This window comes from Squalius cephalus, assembly GCF_949319135.1.
Source record: "Squalius cephalus genome assembly, chromosome: 5".
NCBI classification, from domain to species: domain Eukaryota; kingdom Metazoa; phylum Chordata; class Actinopteri; order Cypriniformes; family Leuciscidae; genus Squalius; species Squalius cephalus.
Window position 1 is genome coordinate 38,801,338 of NC_137126.1, and position 21,894 is coordinate 38,823,231.

Sequence of the window (21,894 nt, forward strand, 5' to 3'; positions counted from 1 at the left end):
ATTCAAGTCACACTTCTTTCATGATGTACTACTAGTACTAATGTAAGTATCATGCCACGAGCATCTTCTAGTAAGTTTCGGTAAGTTTCTTTCTTCTGTTGAGCACAAAAGAAGATATTTTAAAGAAACAGTTGACGGCACGCATTGACATCCTTAGTATTGTTTTGGCTACCGTCTGGTTACCAACATTCTTTAAAATATCTTCTTTTGTGTTCAACAGAAGAAATATCTCAGGTTTGGAACAACTTGAGGGTGAGTGAGTAAGTAATGACAGAATTTTCATTTTTGGGTGAACTATCCATTTAAAGCTCTACTCAATTGTTTTTTCTCTGGAATGTTTTACCCCTGAAGAAGTGAGTGCTTAAAAATATTGTAATATTGTAAGACAAACAGAACCTCAGATACTTTGAACTCCTGAGATATGGACACCACAAACACATACGCCATTTGTCTCCACACCCCACAGAGTGAAGTTGCGGGAAAGCTTCTTATGTCCTTACTTAACATTTGTTCCTTCTCCCCCCACTTCCTTCTCTTTACACTTTCTTCTCTTCACTTAGAAAGATTATATATAAAAAATATAATGTTCTATGTCAATATAAGTGAAATAACAGTCATGTTTGGTATCATTTAAAATGTCTCAGTGCGACTGGTACAATGGTCTCATCTCCACAGAAGTAAACCAAATGGTAATAAGGGTTTAGACTAGAGATACTTTGTTTATTTTTCACAGGGTCCTTCATCCAAACTACCTCCTGTTTATCGACAAGTTGTGAACTCCCTGTGTCTATAACTAAAAACGATCGTGATTTTAACGGTAAAAGGCTGTAAAAATGCTACAGTGAAAAACTGTTAATTGGTAAACAGAAAGTTTCCATACTATATACGGTAAATAACTGTGATAGATCTAACCATACATTTAATGTAATTTTACAGTTACAGTTACACAAAAAAATACAGTTTTTGGAAGTGAAAAAGATCAAGTCATTGTACAGTTTACAGCGAAAACCTGTAAATTGACATTCCCACAATTCCCTGCGTGACACTATACATTTTATGTATTTTTGTTGAAATTACTAGCCTATGTTTCTTTATAGTTTTTCTTAGTTTTTTTTCTAATCAGTTATGTACATTAGGGTTTTATGTTACATTTAATGTTGTTAAATTAATGTTTATTGCATTGTGCAGCTTCTATAAATTACTAATAACTTTCTTGTGGAAAAGGTACTTGTGATGAGCTTTGATTCATCATGTGACTCTCATCATCACTGTGATTGGTTGTTGTCAGTGAATTACAATGGAACAAAACAGATATTAGTACTTCAATAGGTCGGTAAATTAACATAACATCAGATAATGACATACGTTTTTTTACTGTAAATTTAAGTTCGTAAAACCTCAAATGTTGCTACCGTATTTTTTACGGTATTTCTGGCAACCACAGCTGCCAGTTTTTTTCAGTAAATTTAACGGAAATTTTTTTACAGTGCAATGCAGATTCCTATTGTAAGTTCATTCCCCACATTGGGGGATGTTTTGTCTTGGTCTGAGTATATAAAGAAATGTCTCCAGAGGCTTGGGGCGATTTGTAGTCCAAACATGCCCGTGATGCTGAGTGTCCTTAAGACACTCAGCATCATGTATTTTTCTAGTGTCAGGTAACTTATTAATCTTTTCTCCTTATCTTTGATGTTATTGTATTGATTATCTTTGAATTTGATTATGTAATTGGCTTGATACATTTACCTGACTTATAATAAATTGTTACATTTGGATTTATTCTGATTTACTCTGAAATTATTAACTCTAGATTACGTTAAGTCCATAATGCCACAATTCTACGATCAGGTTAGTAAACGGACTGAAATTCAGCTTAGGTGGAGCAGAGCACACCGACTGAAATTTCAGAGATCCGACTAACACATCGGCATAGTCAATGTATTAGAACTGTAGAGGCTAATAATGGGTTTTCCGTTTAGAACAACAGATTGTTGTTAGACCAATCTAAGCCTCAACCTCGAATTATTGTATAGCATTATTCTAACTTAGTGTACGTGGGAAACTACGGCATGCTAATACGAAGTTACCTTTAGAAGTTAAGTTGGTCAGCTTGGTTCTATGGTAATGGTTGTGGCCTCTGGTTAGATATAATCTTACCTTAATTAAGTGTGTTCGGATCTATGGGGACTAAATAATATATTATGAGCAAAGTGGAGTACGGCCATCTAGGATATTAGTCAACCGCCTCATAATGACCGAGACTGACGAGCTTGTGGTTATGAGAGATCATATAGCCTACTTGGCCAGTGTGAGACTCAAAGTGTTTTTGGAATCCAGATGAACCAGTGTAATTTCAATAAAGAGTTGAATAGAATAATCAAACGTTCACCTAAATTTAATGATTAACAAACCTTCAATTAAACCTTTTTAATTTTTGGAGTCAGATGAAACAAAGAGGCAATTAAATGACTTTACCACACTGAAAAGACAGTAACCCGCAGAAACCTTCACCTGCTTATTGGAAACTGTCATTGGACCAATTGAGCAGGCCTTACAATATACACTCAATTGTGATGAGACTAACATAAACAAAACATAAATGAAAATAGCTGAGCGCACCTTCATTTCATTTCACTTAAGATGTCTTATTGTCAAAAGGCTCCCTGAAATTAAGGTTTAGACATTTTTAAAGAAAACAGAATAAGTTAATACAGACATTTGACAATGTGACAATATGTTGTTGACTGAGGTGTGCAAAATAATGTCAGCTTTTTAGATGAATAGATGTGAGATGTTTTACGTACATGTATTTATTGAAAAGAAAACAGAATTTTGCAGTCCATTAACTTATGACATTATGAAATATCTCAATTTAAAGAACCAATTGTTTTAAAAAATAGACATTTCTATTAAAAAAAAGTAAATAAAATATTCAAGTACAAATTAGTATATTAAACATGAGAATTAAATGATTAGACTACAATTATACAGATGACAAAGCAGTATTTCCGATAAATGCTTCAAGTACCACTGGAGTAACATTTTATTTTTTATTTTTCTGAAGTCTTGATGTCTATCCACATTCTATCTTTGTTTATTATTAGAGAAAATTGAGTTTTCAAGTTCAGTCTCATCACTAACTGGGCATTGCCAATGTTTTCAACTTCATTTCCATATCAACAGTCTGTTTGAACTGGGACTTTTGGAGTTAAGACTGGTCCAAAGAGTTTTTTAAAGCACATGAAGTCCTGTAGATTCCATTTTCCACAGAAGACAAACTGTAGGTGTATTAGTGTTCAGAACAGTTTTTGGCGCTGGCTTCCATGCTTAACCCTCTTGCAAACTGGTTACCGAGGCATTTTTAACCATATTTCTTTGACAACATTACAACATTTTCACAAAAGTGGGTTGCCAATAGTATTATGAATGCACTTCTCGGTCTCTGTGAGAGCTGTCAGTCATTTTTTGGCTGTCTTTAGCACCAGTCAAACCTCTGTCCCACCATTTTGAAAAAGATTTGATTGGGTACTCGCAGATAGCGGCAAAGCTTCTGGAAAGCCTCGTTGCTAAGTGGTGCATGTGGTCTTCCTTTAGATTCATCCAGGCACTTGTCGTGTCCCGCAGACATCATACAGTAAAAGCCCTTAGTGACGTTAAAATAGAAATTGTCCGTCTTTATCCGAGGTGGAAGTTCCAAGAACTTCTCCGCCTTCTGCAGCTCAGGGAACGGATTCTGAATCAGTGCTTCTCCATCCACAATGTGTATCTGCTCCCTGGGAAAAAGCTCCAACCATCTGGCCAGGTGCTGGTAGTAAAAACTCCTCTGAAGGGCCTTGTATTTGGTGTTGATGTGTCCGTTTGATAGTAGCATCTCTTCCAGTGGCTGGTATGGCTTGTTCTGCTGAATTCGGTTGTGGAGAACTTGTGTATAGTCTGACACGAGTCTCTCTGCAGGGTCACGAACGATCAGCAGCAGTTTCACCGCTGGATTCGTGGCCCATATCCTCCTTGGGGCCGGTGGTGCTGTGAAGTAACCAGGGGTCTTTTCCACCGTCAGCTGCCCAGGAAGGGTGATGGGCATCTGGGCACGGTACCAGTCCAGACCCTTACGAAAGTTTTCGTCCAGGTTGAAGTAGTGGATCTCGGTCTTGGCTACTTCCACATCTGGATGGAGGTTGAGCATCTCCAGCAGGGCCCTGGTGCCTCCTTTGCGCACCCCGATGATGATGGCCCCTGGCAGACGTTGCAAAGTCGAGGCATTGGAAGGTCCAGAAGGGGTCGCAGATGTCACTGAGGTCAAAGAGGCTCGGAGTTCATGTAGGCAAACAAGCAGCTGTGCCTGGAGCAACAGCAGCAGAATTAAAGCCAGGAGGAGCGTCCACAGCATGGCGTCGGTCCAGTCAGGTCAAGGGCGGCACACAAACAAACACGTACAGCAGCTGTTGATTTCTGAAAACGAACATGCGCAACAATTAATTATATTTCAGAGAAAATAAGTAGTAAGACACACAGGAAAGTATTAATTATTTATAACAATAAATCCTAGAAGATATCAAGCAATTCATTGTCAGTCAAATTCAAGTTAGTAAGACGACATATGTAAAACATGTTAAAAGACAACAACAGCAGGGCAGGAGTGTACTTCCTCAGTGTGATTTAATTAACAGAATTATTAAAACACAGAGAGAAATAACGCATTAAACATTCATGAACAATAGTGCCTCAGAAATCTCTCTGGAGAAATTTACTCATAACATTCCCACTGCAGTCTCACTGCTGTCCTCTAGTGGTCACTATCAGAACAATCCTCAAAAATCTCTCCTGAGTCATTCCAGTTAAGCTAGATGAGATGCACATTGGAGTTAATAGCCCAGTTCTTTTTGCCCAAGATTTATTTTTAAAAGAGCTGATTAAGAAATCTGCAGTAAGAATGTAAAAGATAGAAAGGTTAATATCCTTGAGAATGATCCTGATAAGCGCTTCCTCCACTGTTTATGTATTTCACATGTATATGTAGCGCAAATCTCACATCACATATAAGATATAGGCCTGGTTTCACATACAGGGCTTAGATTAAGCCAGGATTAGGCCTTAGTTCAAATAGGACATTTAAGTAGCTTTTATGTACATGCCTTAGACAAAAAAAAAACATTACTGGTTTGCATCTTGAGACAAAACAATGGCACTGACCAAGTTGCTTTCAGTTAAGACAGTGCATTTTAGTCGGGAACTAGGTTTAAGCCTTGCCTGTGAAACTGAGGGATAATGTTTTCTTCTGATGGAACAAAGCTACAGTTGTTTGTCGTATAGCCATGCATTAAAAACTGACACTATGGTTACATGTTTTTTGTTTGTTTTTGTTTTTTTAGTACATTGTCCTCTGAAGCAATTTATCATGAAAATTCTTCAAAATTATTAAATATCTCTTAAAATGATCAAAATGTTAAATATCAAAAAGGAATACAATTCTGTCATAATTTACTCACCCTCATATCTAACCATAATTAAAAAGTGATTATTTTTTGGCAGAACGTCCGATCTGCTCTTTTCCACAATGAAAGTGAGTGGTGACCACGGCTGTCAAGAAAGACTCACGCAAAGCTATCACATGGCTTCAAAAGACTCGGAATATAGTGTTCAAATTCTATAGACTATTTTTATGATCCTTTTATGGTGCTTTTTTTTTTTTTTTTTCCTTTTGGAGTTCGACGTCCCCATCCACTTTCATTAAATGGACGATTTGAGCTCAGACATTCTGTTAAACTCTTTGTGTTCAGAGGAAGAAAGAAAGTCATGCAGGTTTGGAATGAATGAGAATGAGTAAATAATGACAGGATTTTCTTTTTTGAAAATAGGTGAAAATTACTAAACTAAAAGGGTATAATAACAGGCTGATTAGGACATTATTTCTGACCTCTATACTCCTTTAAAATGACTTGCCTGCCATGTTTAGACACCTCAGTTGTGATGTTATTGTACCCTGCGGCTGCTGGAGTCACGGGTTATTAATCTGCTTCTCATCTAGTTTTGAGCAGTCAGCCTTTGTAAACGAGCTGTGGTGTTGCTCTGTATGCTGTATAATTACACAGTTGGGAGTAAGTGTTGAGCCCTGTGGTCTTGCCTCTCCTGCTCCAGCATCAGCGTCATCATTGCCGCTAAGCCTCATCAACTCTACCATTACGGGACTGAGTGTCTGCCTAATATCTCCCACTTTATTCCCTCAACTCTCAGCTTTAAGCTAATCCTCAGAATGTGCTGCTCCTGTTCCTCAGGTTATGTTATATGTTGGTGGTGACAAATGAAGCCAAATAACATAAGAAAATAATACACTTAAGATTTTCAGTATTGGCATCTGTGTTATATTCTGGATTGTGTTGTATGTATTAACAGTAAGCCACGGGGTGTTTGTTTTTCAGAAACTAAGTGGAAAGCTGTGTGTCTGTTTTGAGTGTGTATATTATATGATATTATTGTGTTAAAGAAAATGTTTTTTTAATGTTTTTTTTTTTTTTTTTTTTAAAGAAGTCACTTACCGTATATGCTCACCAAGGCTGCATTCAAAAACAGTAAAATAAGGTTCAGTAGTTAACATTAGTTAATGTATTAACGAATATGAATTAATAATGATCAATACATTTTTTACTGTATTAGTTCATCTTTGTTAATGTTAGTTAATAAAAATACAGCTGTTCATGTTCACAGTGCATCAACTATTGTTAACAAATACAACCCTTGATTATAATAATGTATTTGTAAATGTTGAAATTAATATTAACTAAGATTAATAAATGCTGTAGAAGTATTGTTTATTCTTAGTTCATGTTTACTAAGTTAACTAATGTTAAGTAATGAACCTTATTGTAAAGTGTTACCGTAAAAACAGTAATATTGTGAAATATTACTCAAATTTAAAATCATGTTCTCTATTTTAATATATTTTAAAATGGAGGCTAATTTATTTTTGTGATGGTATAGATGAGCTTTTCATCAGCCATTACTCCAGTCTGCAGTGTCACATGATCCTTCAGAAATCATTCTAATATGATGATATGGTGCTCAAGAAAGATTTTGGTAACACTTTATTTTACAGTATTTGTTACACATTACATATAGTTACTATAGTAATTATGTTTAATTGAGCTTAATTACATGGAACTAACCCTAAACCTAATCCTAACCCTATAATGTAGTTAATTACATTATTATTACTCAGTACTTAAATGTATAATTACACTGTAACACGGACACCTTAAAATAAAGTGTAACCAAGATTTCGTATTATTGTCAAGGTTAAAAACAGTTGTGCTGCTTCTGATGCGAAATACAATTTTTAAAAGAACATTATTTATTTTGTAACGTTATAAATGTATTTACTGTCACTTTTGATCAACTTAATGTTTTATTGCTGAATAAAAGTATTGATTTCTGTCAACAAAAAAAAGTTTGGGGACAGTAATAATAACAAAGGATATTTCCATCTAGTCCTAAAATGTAAAAATTTAATGATAGTGTAAATATACATTAAAGCTACACTGTGTAACTTTTTTAGTTGATTCTTAGCAAAAAACACTTAGTTCTTTCAAAAATATATGTGCTCATTAATGTATATTTACTTCTTTCAAGTAATAAAGTATTCTCTTAAGTTTATAATCTGCCATTGAAAGTACATACGGGTAAGGGGTTCGAATGCCGGTCGCCATGTTGCCCCTCCATCTTGAAACTACATTAGCCAAAGAGGGACATGCCTGTAAATTCAAGCTTCGCCTTTTGCGTTTTTCACTCAGTGACACCGTGACGAATGCGAGGGGGAGATTACTCGCGAGCTCTCGAGTGCCGGCAGATTTGAAAGATAGTGTGGTGTGTGTGTGTGTGTGTGCGTGCGTGCGTACTCACATTTGAAAGAGAGAATTAAAACGTCAATGCGACAGATAAATCAGCAAGACCATAGTCAATATTGGAGTAACTTTTCCCAGATGGAAAGAGCTCATGAGGAGAAAATATTTTAAAACGGACGCCGAGGTTGCCTGCTTTCTTCTCGACAGGTAATTCAGCCTGTTATAATTCATTTGTGTAAATTCGAAGTTTTATAGTTGCTTGTCTAACCATAGCATGGTTGTGCATAACGCCAGAACGACCTCTAGTATAACTTCATCCTCGCGTCAATGGTGAAAAAGTATTGTTTACCTTGTAACATAAATCTGTGCTGCGACGGATCACAGGTAATGAATAGTTTTAAAGGCGCAATTTTTTAAGCTATATAAAAAAAGGACACTGTAAATTTTAGTTATTTTTAATTGCTTTTACTTTGTACACATTGTAACGTTAGCCTAATCTGATTATGCTGGGATAGCCGATTCCAAGGGTGACGTTTACCTCCTGACATCTGTCCTGTAGTTTTGTTCATTTTAGACATATTGTTTATTATTGTCATGGACGAAGTGATAACTGGAAGCCATGTTAATCTTGGAATAATACGGCCACCGTAGGAGTTAAAACGCTCTCGGAATTGAGAGGAACAGAAACTAATTTTCACTGGGTAGTCATATACAATTTCACCGCTAGATGGGGGTAAAAATCACACAGTGTAGCTTTAAACCAAGTACATTGAGAGAAAATGTTTTACAAATGTTTAACAAAGACAGAACTATGTTGTGAACTGTGAAAAGGGTCCATTATCTTGTGATTCCTCTGATGTAAATTATTTTTAATTGGCCTGTTTCCGCTTTTATTGAATATGTGTTATTGGAGAGAGAAAGAATGAATGGATTTAGATGTCATGGATTGGGCTCAAATCACATCACAACCAGCACCACATATGTATTATTTCATGTTCATTTTGATTTTAGACGTGGCCAAAGGTGATTAGTAATGATGATGTAAAAGTGATGGGTGAGTTGTTTATTCTGTTTTCACCATTTTACCTTTTCAGGTTGATTTGTGGACTGTTTGTGAACATGATATGCTGGCTTTATCAGATTGACAGGATAACCACAGTGACTTGGAGGCACTGCAACTGTCTCAAGTATTTTTTTGCAGGGCATACAGTACACTTGAGTTTTTCATGATTGCTGCCTCTCTTGCCCTATAGGAGAAAACAACCCGATGTTATTTGTACAATCGTACAAAAAATTAAGATTTGTTGGTTAAGATTCACCATGATGGTCCTCCCCTAAATTTAACTTAATGTACAAATGAGGTTGTTCAAAGTCAGATGAATGTGCAACCAATTCATCAAATCGTAAAAAAAATATTTGCAAACTGTCATGAGACTGTGTTGGAAAAAACACACTTGATGGACACCCAAATCGTCTTACAGGGATCTATAGCTTGTCTCTCTCTCTCTCTCTCTCTCTCTCTCTGTGTGTGTGTGTGTGTGTGCGTGTTTCATCTTTATCAGGGACTCACAGACCTACTGATTGAGTCAGACTTTCAGTTCATTCACTCTCAAGCAAGCAAAGCTAGTCTCTCCCTTCCTCTCTCACAGACGAACTCTGTAGCTGAGAACAAAAAAATGCATCCCTAATATAAACACCCTCCACTGTCACCTCATACTGTGCAATATAATCCTCTTTCCTGAATGCCATTGCACACTAAAAGAAAACCCAGTGATGCGCGCACACACACACAAACCTCTGTTGATTTTCGTACACATTTTTTGCAGTTAGGCTCCTGCAGCTTAGTGCAAACTTAGTCTCTCTTCTGTTTCCAGCGCGCAGTAATCCTGCACACGGCCATATATGCACCCAGCAGACTCGCTCGTGAACACAAGACAACCGCACACACTCACGCATACACATGCATGCACTACAACAGTGTTGGTCTCTCGTAAAAGACAAAAAGAGGACCTGCGGGGAATGGGATCAAAGAACTTTCTGTCATATATTACCATTTTATCTCAGTTTCTGATCTGACTCAAATGTTTAGAGCTCAGTGGCTTCATGCATGACCAATGCACATTAGTCACCTTTCCTTGATGTCTTAGAAAATACATATTTTTTTGTGAACAAAACTAAAGCTGAGTTGTTTGCAGAAGTGATCATATCTGCCCTCCAAAGGCTTTATCCACTACTTTGAGAGCTTTGAAGGGTTGAAGCGTGTAGAGGGAAATTAACTTAGACCACACTTTTTTAACATCATCTTACCTTACTTGTATATCTCTTACAATAATAAAACTGAAAAAGATTAGGTTGGAAGTTCAACAGTCTAAACAATTGTAGTGTATGTTCAGTTATTCAAATAAAGGTCTTGCCTCAATACATTTTTTTTTTCCCTTTCAACTCCTTAATATAAAATGTATGGTTAAAAAAAACCAGCAGCTATAGGGTTGCCAGAAATTTACCGTAAAACAAAAAACGGTTACAATGTTTCAGGTATTATGGATGACATATTGATGCCTGTATATTTTACAACAATTTTACAACTCTATAACCTATCTACTTGAATGGCCAAAATCTGATTTTTACCATAAAATGTACTGACAACCACCATAATAAGACAAGTGGTACAATAGAAGGCCAATAGTCGCATACATAAAAATTAACAGGGAACACACATGGCACTAAAATAATGCAATACAATTAAGTAAATAAATAACAGGAAATGTAACCCTAATGTACATTACTGATAACACAAATATGAGATACTAAATTATTTATATCAAATATATTCATATTTTGTCACGCATGCATGCAGGGACTTATGGAAATGTCCTCCCACTGTAAATTATATGGTAATTCATAGTTTCTATTCATAAAAAAAAAAACTAAAATATGCAGGATTTTATAGTAAAATTACATATTATGCAATGTTGAATGTTTAATTGACAGATCTTCACAGCTTTGTGTTAGAAGCAGAGCATGTTAGCTTGTGCAAATTAAATTTTGTTATGTTTGGCAGATGTGTCATTCTTTGAGTACAGAAGTTGAACACAAAAACATTTGATGGCACTTCTGAGGTTCTGAGATCTTTCGAAATAAAAATCCTGAGAAACACCCACTTTTTAAGTGAGTTTACAAAAAAAGTCCTAAATCAGATGTCCCGTTTTTAGCATGTTTTTTTTTTTTTTTTCACATTTAGAATTTTTTAGAAGATGTGAGTGAAACATGTGGATGTGGATTGTAAAAAATGAATAGATTCATCTGTTAAAGGTGATAAGACAGCTGACTTGTCTCTCACACACATACGTGCAAAAAGATTAATCAGCCCTATGGGAAAAAGCCGAATGACTTTTAAGATTTCGCCTGGATTTCCTCCTCTTCCTCGTAAGTGAATGCAAATAGAGAGAATGAACGAGAGGATTAAACGGCGTCTGAGAGGATCCGATTGTTTCTGTCGTCGGACTGAAAGAAACGGAAAAATGTGCAGAAACTGTCCCTTTGGATGCTTCTGAAAGATCTCATTCAATCTGTCCAATAGACACTGTCCTTCAGCAAATCTGCTTAGTTTTTAGCACACGGACGCCCCACTAAGCCTCAAATTAGTCTCTTCATGAACCTCCCTGCACCCCACCAGCCTCTCACTCTTCCTCACTTCCATCTCTCTCCATCCCTCCCTCTTCTCCCTCGTTCTCGCTCTCATTTACACTTGAAGATCTGGGTCAATCGAATCACACACTCTACAGCCCCCTCTGGTCTGCATGTTCCTCGCATTGATAATGAGGAATGTGAGTATGAGTGTGTGTGTTAGGGGAGAGTGTTGTGGTGTTTGGTTTGAAAATGGGTTGGGGGGGGGGGTGCTGCTGTCTGGTACCAGCAAAGGGGAGGGGGAAGCATGAGGGGGACTTCACTCTAATTAAAGAGGTTGTTGGCATGGAGAACATGGCAACATTATTGGCATGGAAATGTGCCTGAGTCTGGTCAGGTTTTACAGATCCTCGTGACTAGCAATCTTTTCGTGTGTGATACAGTATGTTGATGAAAGTTAAGAGAGCAAAAGTTAAAAAACAGGATGATGGATAAGTTTGGTTTAGTCATCTATAGTCATGTTTGGCTTTGCTTTTGTCAATAAATCATAGATTATGTGCTCTTCTATTATTCTCATAAAGCCCTAAGAATTCTTTAGCTTGGGGTCTAGTTTCTAATGTGTTTCAGAAGGTTTTCGTTGAATTAGAACAGTATTTTCTAAGGTTAACACTTTGAAAAGAAATCAAATTGCACAAGGTCGTACCACGTAGTGGATTGTTATTACCAATAGAACTTATCTTAAGTAGCAACTTTCAACTTGTTGGTAACTTGAATTCAAAAAGCACACTCTACAAAACTATTCTAAAAACCCATTAGAAATTCTAGTGGAAAATTAGCTTTTGGGTTAGCAATACTATCCCCTTATGAGAATTTATGTAGCCAGTAAATGTTTCTCTCTGCCCTATCGTTTTGATAGCTCAAAGACTGTTGAGTGAATTATATATTATCATTATATATTTAAAATACATTAACTAAAATTATTGTTTGCTTTCAGCTATCAAATCGGTATGACAAGCAAATAATTCAATGATAAGCAATCTAGACTGAGCCACAGGGGGCAGAGATCGGGTTAGTAGTACATGTCAAGTGATTTGTGTTTGCCTTTCACAACAGGGGAAATAATCTATCTATTTCCTGTGTGTGCATGTGTGTGTGGCAATATCAGTACTGTAGATTTGGAAGGAAGGGGTAAATATTGAGAGTCAGTGGTCACGTCAGGGGTAATCTGTCTCTCTGTAGGGGTGGGTGGACAGATGGAGGATGGACTGTTCTGCTCAATACAACTAACCACCACAACTGAACTGAGCATGTGGACCTGACAGCTACTGCAGGGTCACGCCAGGCATGGGGGCTGAAATGACACATTTAATGATTTCATGTTGTAGAGTGAAAGAAATCTAATGAAAAGGGACAGATGAAATCAACAACATGTTCTGTGTTGTAGGGCAAGCGCTAAAGCTGTTCAAAATTTTGAGTAGGTAAGATTTTTTTTAATGTTTTTGAGTCTCTTATGCTCAAAGACTGCTTTTATTTGATCAGAAATACAGCAAAAACAGTAATATTGTGTGACATCAAAACACAACTTTGTGATTGTGACACAACTGAAAATAATGTTGTATTTTGTTATTGTATTTTAAATGTCATTTCCGGTGATGGCAAAGCTGAATTTCATCATAATTACTGCAGTCTTTAGTGTCACATGATCCTTCAGAAATCATTCTAATATGCTGATTTGGTGCTCAAGAAACACATTATTTTCAAAGTTAAGTAGAATAGTTGTGTTGCTTCATTTATTTATTTATTTTGGAAACCATGATGCATTTTCCATGAGTTTTGTTTCAGAAAGTTCTAAAGAACCGCATTTTTAACAATGTAAAAATGTAATGCATCCTTGATTAGTAAAAGTAATCTTTTTTTTTTTTAAAAATCTTGCTGACCTGACTTCTGAAGGGTAAAAAATATGCAATAATTAAAAATTGTCTTATCATTTCAAGAGTTTAAATGTGTTTTAAAAATTCCAAACGTGATGACTTGCTTTCCTCTATGAAACACAAAAGAAGTTTAGCAGATCATCCCATGTAATCCACCTGTTCCTTACTTAAAACATGTCTTCAGAAGACTTAAAAATCTTGATTGGACTACTTTTATTGTACTATTTTGTGCTTTTTGTTTAGTTTGACAGCACCAATCACCATTTACTTGTATAGAACAGAGCATCTGGGACATTGTGCTAGACTTCTTCTTTTCTGTTCCATGTAAATGTAAGTAAATGACAATTTCGGGATAAGCAACTCATTTCAGAAATTGTGAATTCTTTAAAGTCTGCATGAAAAGGAAGTTGTGATAGTGTTTTCTTCCTTATTGTGACATATTTTCAAGTGAAACAGCTTCCTGAACAAGAAAACATGTAGGGAAGGACTTGATTTTGTCCATTAGGAATTGATTGGATAATTAAATAGTTGTGTTTCCTATTGCTGTGAGTGACAGGTTGTCTCGCCCTCAATGCAGTAAACATGCCATTAGTGAAGACAAGAGATGTTGTTGCAATAGGGAGGGGAAGATATTCTGAATACATATTATGAGGGAGGGCACATGAATAAAGAAATAATGATGTGTACGGATAAATAATTTATAATAAATACTGGAATATTCCATAAAAAAAGAAGAATGGTCAATTTTGATTTCATGATGATGACTTTATGGGAGTATACCTTTTTACAGTATAGGTATAAAATGTATTAACCGGCTTTGTCCTTTTGGCTGTGAGGTGGAAAAGTATGCAGTAACTAGGGGTGGTTCTCAGTCTCGTTAGTTTTATTCCATTTGTCTAGTGAATCCCAAAATGGGCAGACAGATAGAGAGTGTTTCTACAAAACAAACAGTAAGAGGGTGAGAATGAACTAGTGCCAAAAAAAGTGTTTTTCGAGATTTGTCTTCGCAATTGGCAATTAATCCCTGGAAAGGAAAAAGTTGTTTAGAGGCCAGCTGAATGGAACTGTCAGTCTCGGAGCAGGTGGTTGTGCGTCTGCGTGCGAGCCTGCCGTCTTTCAGCCGCTCTGAAATCTCAGAAGTAACGTCTTTGGTTCTGCTCTTTCTCTTTTCTTGTGCTCGCATTTCCACGCCAGGTTGCTGCTTTTTATTCGTCGTTAAATCCCCTCACATTCAAAGAACAGTGAAAAACATCTTTGTAATTCTTTAACCGCTTGCACGTTGAAAGGGCCTTGAGCGCCGGCTATATCTTTTGCTTGTGGATATGCTTGCAGTGAATGGATGTGTTGTGCAGGGAGATTTCTGCATCACTGGCTGTTGTGAGCAGTGGTATGATTTGTGTGTGTGTGTGTGTGTGTGTGTGTATGGACAAGAAGGGGGTCCCGTCGGGCCCTGCTGTGTAATGCCAGGCAGTTCTGCACTTTGTGGGACATTTGGGAGTGAAATGTATGAGATGATATTTTTCTTGTTTTGCAGTGTGTTGGTTTTTCATATGTATGGGGAGTAGAGACCTCCAGTAAAGATGCAGTCGAATTTGATATGTTTTTTTGGACATGCTTAGCAATGCTTTTGTCCCGTAGGAAAGAATTGAGATATGTTTGATGCCTTAGACTGTGATGAGAATGGAATGTGAATGAAGACTTCTGCTTAAGTCTGCTGTTTCTCTCATTTTTCTTCTGACAAAAGACTCTAGTATGTCTCCTCTAGAGTTTTAAAAGAGATCTCAACAATGACACACACACTGCAATTTCAGTATGAACTCAAATATTTATCATCGTCTGACGATTATCTGAGCAATACCACCATATCATTCCATTTGTGGTGGGACTTATAAAAGAGGGTTTTTGCAGTGATGCCATTAAAGAACCATTGTTTTTTCCCCAAAGAAACTTTGTGTGAACAGTTCTTAAGTTCTTAGCGTGAAGAACATTTTGAAAATCCAAAGAACAATTTGTGGAATGGAAAGGTTGGATGTTAAAGGTTCTTCACGGAACCATCAATGTAGCCCAAAAATAAAGGACCTTTATTTTAAAGAGTGAATGTGAATAATTTTGACAGAATCTGGGCAGAGGATTTCTAGTTCCCAGCATGCTTTGCAATGGAACTGGATCAGGAGAGTAAATTAGGGCTGGGAATTTCCACAGACGTCCCGGATCGATACTTTGGTTAAAGGGGAATTCAATGTAGAATTCAGAAACCCTGGTTATTAGCTGATTCAATGCCCTGACATACTCAGTTATTTTTCATTCTTCGCTTAAAAAGAATTTGGAAATACCATCCCAACCCCGTCCACGCTGCTGAGGGCAACGTTTAGATGAACATGTAAGTATTGCGTGCTTTCCTCTTAATAACAAAAACTGTACACACACCAACATGACAGCGGTAAGAAAACAGCAGTTTAGAAAGCATCTGATCATAGCGATGTGGATATGTTTGTACAAGCTCTGCAATTCACTGGCATCATGGTAATTAAAATTACACTGAAAGTTTGATTATAAAGTATATTTCAGACTATAGATCTCTGGCTATGTGAGACTATAGTGTGAATTAATTCTTAGCATTACAGTAGTTCTATTGGCATTATCCTGAACATTGCATAGACATTTGTTTCATGTGTCATTGAACGGAAGAGAGGTTTTCGAGAGCGTTCTTAATGTCGCATCCTTTTGATTTTCCCAGCAAAAACGTCCTGAGTCCTTTACATTAAAATCAGTCTATAGGCTTTCATAGACAACCTAGGATGTCAGGGAAGGTCTCGGTCTTGTAATTTCATTACAAGCTGTTCAGACATTGGCAATAAAAAAGTGATTAATGCATAAAATGTATACATACAGTATATCCCCTTTAAGGATGGGTTCACAAAGGCTGTGATGTGTTATTTTCATGAGCGATTGCTGCAAAAAAGCCAGTTCTCTGACCAGTGTCTTGTTTCTTTCTCATCTCAGACATATGACAAAAAACAGTTAGATTTAGAACGCTAACACGTTAACTGTTTCTAGCTAGTTAACCTGAGATATATTTGATTTATTTGACATGTTAGCATTCAGAGGCAAAACATTTCTGAATAATAGCTTACTAGCAATGCTGTATTTTATAACTGACTGCACATCTGGGAAACATATCTTTTTCTGCTGTGCGTTATCGTGTCTCTAAGTAAATAATTGTCTTAAGTTATTTGCATTATAGTTGAGCACAATTCAAAGTATAAGCTGATACTCAAATGAAGCATTACTGAGAACTCATAACTAAATGAAGCATAGCTGTTCGTCTCCTGAGCTATGAAAGAGCAACTTCTAAGCAATAACATTTTCCTCTGGGATGTTCTCGGGCCTGTGGTAATGCGCTGTGTTTTGTGGATCCGTGTTGTTGGGGTTTGTGGTTTCATTTTTCCCTGTTCTCTTTCTTGTGTTGTGGTTCGGGTCCGTTAAACTGCAGGGGAGAGCATTGCGTGAAGGGTGGTCAGAAGAAGAGCAGTGTCCTGTCCTCCTAATGGACTAAAACTGTCAGCACTAATGACCCAAGAAACAAACCAAGAAGACCGCACACAAGCACACACACTCACATGCATATAAACATACACACACACACACAAATCCCTGTCTGCTTATCCAAGGATACGCCAATCTAATATTAAAAGGATCAACTGGTTTGTTTTCATTGACTTTATGGGGATTTTTCCCCGAGAACAGAGCAGTTTTGTCTGGAGTACAGTCCCTCTGACGTACATAATCACCTCTGTGCCACAGCGTAACCTTCACTCTTATCCGTATATGGCCTGAGGTCACTCACTTTATCACAAGATGAGTTAGGACATTAAATGCATATCACAGGGTCTCAACTACAAAAGTACTTAAAGTCAGATAAAAAAGGAGACACAATCCCAAAAAATGCTAGGCTGACCTACAACAGTTGACAGAACTGAGACATGTCACTTCCTGTTTGCGTTCCATGCTGATGATTCTAGAGTTTAGTTAAAAACTGTTTATATGAATTTCTACTACAAGGTGACTAATTTAACATGTACACAGTGTCCATCTTTCTGTTTGAATAGGGAACCCCACACCATATTTGACCATCTGTCAATCAATGGGGTTTCCAAGCTGTCCAGTTTGGACTTGGCCCTTTCAGCTGTATATTCCTGGTGTGTGAATGTGTTTGTTTTGGTGTAATGCATGGTTTCTGTGTAAGATACGATAGCATAAGTGACTCACTGACAGACGAATGACCCACCATGTCATTTAGTTATCCATAAACTAAGTCAGATGGCCACTATGTGTAAGCTATTTCTGCAGAGTAGAGTATCTCTGATACTCTAAAAGTACAATATATAGGTCACAATATTAGAATAGGTGTTGTATTGTGTGCTTCAAATTACAAATTAGACAAATACAGGATGTTAAGACAGTACAAGTTATTTAATCTCACAGGTTATTTTTTATAGTAGGCCCATTTAATACTTGATTTCTTTTCTGCTTTATTCTGCTTTTTATTTCTGCTACTGGCAGATGTTCAGGTTATTTTGTCCTCTATTGCCTGTGTAATATGCACATAGTTTAATAATCTCTATTTTTAATGCATAAATGTTGCTGAATTTGAAATAGAGTAAGCATCAAACACTATGAACTACATCTCATTCAGCCATATTTTTTATATATATTTTTTTGTTTTCAACAATGATGTGGATTTGTATTCCATATTCTAGATGTATGTGTTATGATAAAAGCAGCCCACACATTTTTTTGTTTGATTTGCTGTGGAGTGAACCTGTTTGATCTTGTTCTGAAAACTTTTATACAGATATATATATAGGCAACTATTTTCCTCTCATCTCTCTCTTTCTTTATGTATGGTTCATTGCACTTAGAGCAGTTCTGCGCTCATAAAATATGATATCTATTATTCACATCTTCCTCTATCACTAATGCTCCAACATTTTATGCCCCCATGAAGTCTTGCTAGCTCAGAGGTGACAGAGATTCGCCTAATCTCAGAGTCAGCGTCAAGAGAATAGCTCACTATATCCAGATCCATCTGTTTTATTCTCATTCTTTTGTCAACATCTTGCACTGAACATCTTAATCAAATATGTTTATGTAAAGGAAAGCAGCTTACTGTGATTTCGCCAAGTAGGACATGTTTCTGGATCAACATCCTTGTTGGTCCTAGCACAACATTATTTTCAACCAATCATATTTTAGGTTTTGGGTTAGACCTAGGCTTGAACAACATCCATATTATCTATCTGGTTTTAGTGGTAGGTTATAGTTAGGGATGGGATTTAGACTATGAATTTTTGGACCAATCTGAATATTCGCTATCATGTCAGTATCAGTGAGGTGAATACATTGTTTTATTATTACATTTTGAGTGCCCATCAGATTTTCCCTTTTCATTATATATCAGCTCTAAATTCGAGTGTGAAGTCGCATGCTGCATTTAGTGTGATAGTGTGATACAGTAATTTTTGTGTCATGTGTGAAGAACAGATCAACATATTAGCCCTGTTAACCTACTCGACCTCACAACCTTCTAGAAACCACTGACTCGCATACACATCCACACACAAGAGAATGTAAATCTCTAATCTGAAAATGAACTTTCTCATTTAAGCAAAACTTCAAATATAATCCAAGTATGTATTACTTATTTAAACAGTGTGTGTATTATATTTTGCCTTTTAAGTGCACAAACAGCTTTTGTATTCATATCTACAGTAGCTATTGTGTATGAGATTTGTGATCCTGGATCACAAAAGCAGTCACATGTCGCACGGGTATATTTGTGGCAATAGCCAAATAGTATACATACATTGTATGGGTCAAAATTTTTCTTTTATGCCAAAAATCATTAGGATATTAAGTAAAGATCATGTTCCATGAAGATAGTTTGTAAATTTCCTACCATAAAAATAAATAAAATATTTGTTTTTGTGAGTGAATGCAGCAAAATCGCGAACATAAATGGTCCGAAAATCGCTTTAAAGGCGATTTTCTCAATGTTTCGATTTTTTGCACCCTCAGATTACAGATTTTCAAATATTTGTATCTCGGACAAATATTGTCCTATCCTAACAAACCATACATCAATGGAAAGCTTATTTATTCATGTGATGTATAAATCTCAATAAAAAAAAAAAAAACATTTGGTAATTTCACAAGCATTTACTTGCTACTTTAATGAAAGACAAAATAAATTTGTGTACATTATATATAAAACATGCGTTTCAATGAATAAAATTATAACAAATTTGAGAAATGACTATAATTAATGATTTGCAAATATGAGATCCTATATTGTTCTTAGTTATAAGCACAATAGCAAACATCAGGTCTGTTGGAAGACAGTGTCTACAGTCCTGCTATTGACTAAAGATAAATTCACCTTTTTAAAGCACATTTTAATTCAGACATTCTGTAGACAACCATACACATGTGATTTCTTTCATTTTATCTTAAGTACAGTTCAAAGTTCTGGTTTAAATTCAGGCATTGCTGAGGAACACAGAAATGTTTCAGTTTACAGAGTTTCTCTGACCCAACACGCCTGCCAACCAGGGGGTAATGAAACTGAGAAAGAAAACCGGATGAGAGCTTACCTGAACTTTGTCTTCTTCAGTCAGCTTTTCTCTTGAAGTGTGTCGGAGTGCTTCGTCCTGATGTTTTCGGGGACTTTCATTCTTCTCTATTCCATCCTTCTGAGCCCTTCAGTGCATCTCCAGCCTCTTTTTTTGTTTTGTTCTGTTCTCCCTGTCTCTTTCCTTCTCTCTGTCTCTTGTTCTCTCTAACGGCAGTTTTGAAGTTGCGGTGGCGTAGCTTCTTCTCCAGACTAAAGGTGAAATAAAACTCAAGGTTGTAAGAAGAAAATGTGTATGTGAGTGAGGAATGTGAATGAATTAGAAAGTGTCTACATGCTGCGTGTGTCTGTCAATGTGTGGATGGAGTGTGTGTATGAGTGAATGAACAACAGACAGAGAGAGACAGCGAGAGAGAGAGAGAGAGAGAGAGAGAGAGAGAGAGAGAGAGAGAGAGAGAGAGCACAAACACGTAGCCCCTGAGGGAAATTCCCCCTCCTCTCTCCATCCATCTCTCTCTCTCTCTCTCTCTCTCTCTCTCTCTCTCTCTCTCTGTTTCTAGCCCCCTCTTATCATCTATACTATCGTTCTGCCTCTTTTCTCTCTCTCTCTCTCTCTCTTTCTGTCTCTTTCTTTCTTTCTTTTCCTCATATTGTTTGATTTGCGTTTCATTTTCTCATCCAAACACATAAACTCGTTCTTCACTTAGTCTCAAAATGTCTTTTTTTCCCCTCTCCTCAGAGCAGCCTGTTGTTTTACCAGCTCTCTGTTTTTCTGTTCAAGAGCTTTGGATTGTATTTGCCGCGGAAAATCCCCAAAATCATGAATAACTTAAAGGGTGCTGGCTCACAAACACACAGGGCACAAATAAATGGGCAGCACGTTGCTCCAGTGTGTCTGTAAATCTCCAAATGCGCAGCACACATTTACTGTATGACGGTACATTACCCACGCTGGAATAATTATTGTATGTGATGCAGAAAGTACGTTTTGATTTTTTTTTTTTTTTTTATGTTTCTCTGTACTTCATGTGTTGTAAATAAATCATGAAATAACTTTTTGACTGTTCTCCTATAAGCTTGAGCCACAGAAAATATTTAACTAGTGCATGGATACTATTATATTAACATGAGCTTTTAATCAACATCAAGATTTCAGGTTTAAAGTTATATGAATGTATAAAGAAAAGTGTTTATATTAGGTTCTGAGACTGGTAATCACTTCTTGTTGTTTTTTCACTATTTTTATCACTTGCTTGACTAGTTTAAAATTAAAAAAATATAATAATAATTCATATATAGGCCTACATGTATATATTAATACTCTGTTCAGAACATTTTTCATGCATTTATATTTTAAACATTATGAAATTATATATTATGTAGTTATATACTGTATATATATTGTTTTCAAATAATTGTAACAACAATGTAAACAATTATAAATTTCAATCCAAAAATGTATGATGGAATATCCTTTTAAGCTTCTCTAGCAGGAAACTATCTTGTTGGTTTGGGTCTTTTGAACTTTATCACATCAAAGTGTGCGCAGAAACTGTAATATTACATTTATAGTTTCATTTATGCATTTAAATTTCCAACCTTTTTCAAATATTTTTACTATACAGGTCAAAATTCAAATCTGTTATTTCACTCACTTGATATTTTTGTAGTATATATCATTTTTACTTTCTTAATTAGTGACAGTAAGGAGTTAAGTGACTTACTAAGTAATGCTAAATTTAAAATAATTTCTCTGAAATTACTGCAATACCTCTCTGCCCGGATCTGACTACACCTTCCTACACTTTCGCTGAGGTCTCAGTCGGATTATGGATTACTACGGAGTCTTATTATCTCCCTCACCCATATG

The 21,894-nt window shown here is 36.4% G+C and overlaps 1 protein-coding gene across 2 annotated transcripts; it reads right to left on the reverse strand.

Moving 5' to 3' along the window:
- Positions 1-2,379: 2,379 nt before the first annotated feature.
- hs3st1l2 (heparan sulfate (glucosamine) 3-O-sulfotransferase 1-like 2) lies at positions 2,380-20,529 on the reverse strand. 2 transcript variants are annotated; one of them, XM_079872621.1, is made up of 2 exons: positions 20,047-20,529; positions 2,380-4,449 (listed from the first exon to the last, which is right to left on the reverse strand). In XM_079872621.1, exon 2 carries the CDS (start codon positions 4,385-4,387, stop codon positions 3,476-3,478), a length of 912 nt encoding a protein of 303 aa, XP_079728747.1. In that variant the 5' UTR covers positions 4,388-4,449; positions 20,047-20,529; the 3' UTR covers positions 2,380-3,475. The 2 variants fall into 2 exon arrangements, with proteins under 2 accessions (XP_079728747.1, XP_079728748.1); XM_079872622.1 differs by having other exon boundaries at positions 2,807-4,449; positions 20,032-20,529.
- Positions 20,530-21,894: the final 1,365 nt, after the last annotated feature.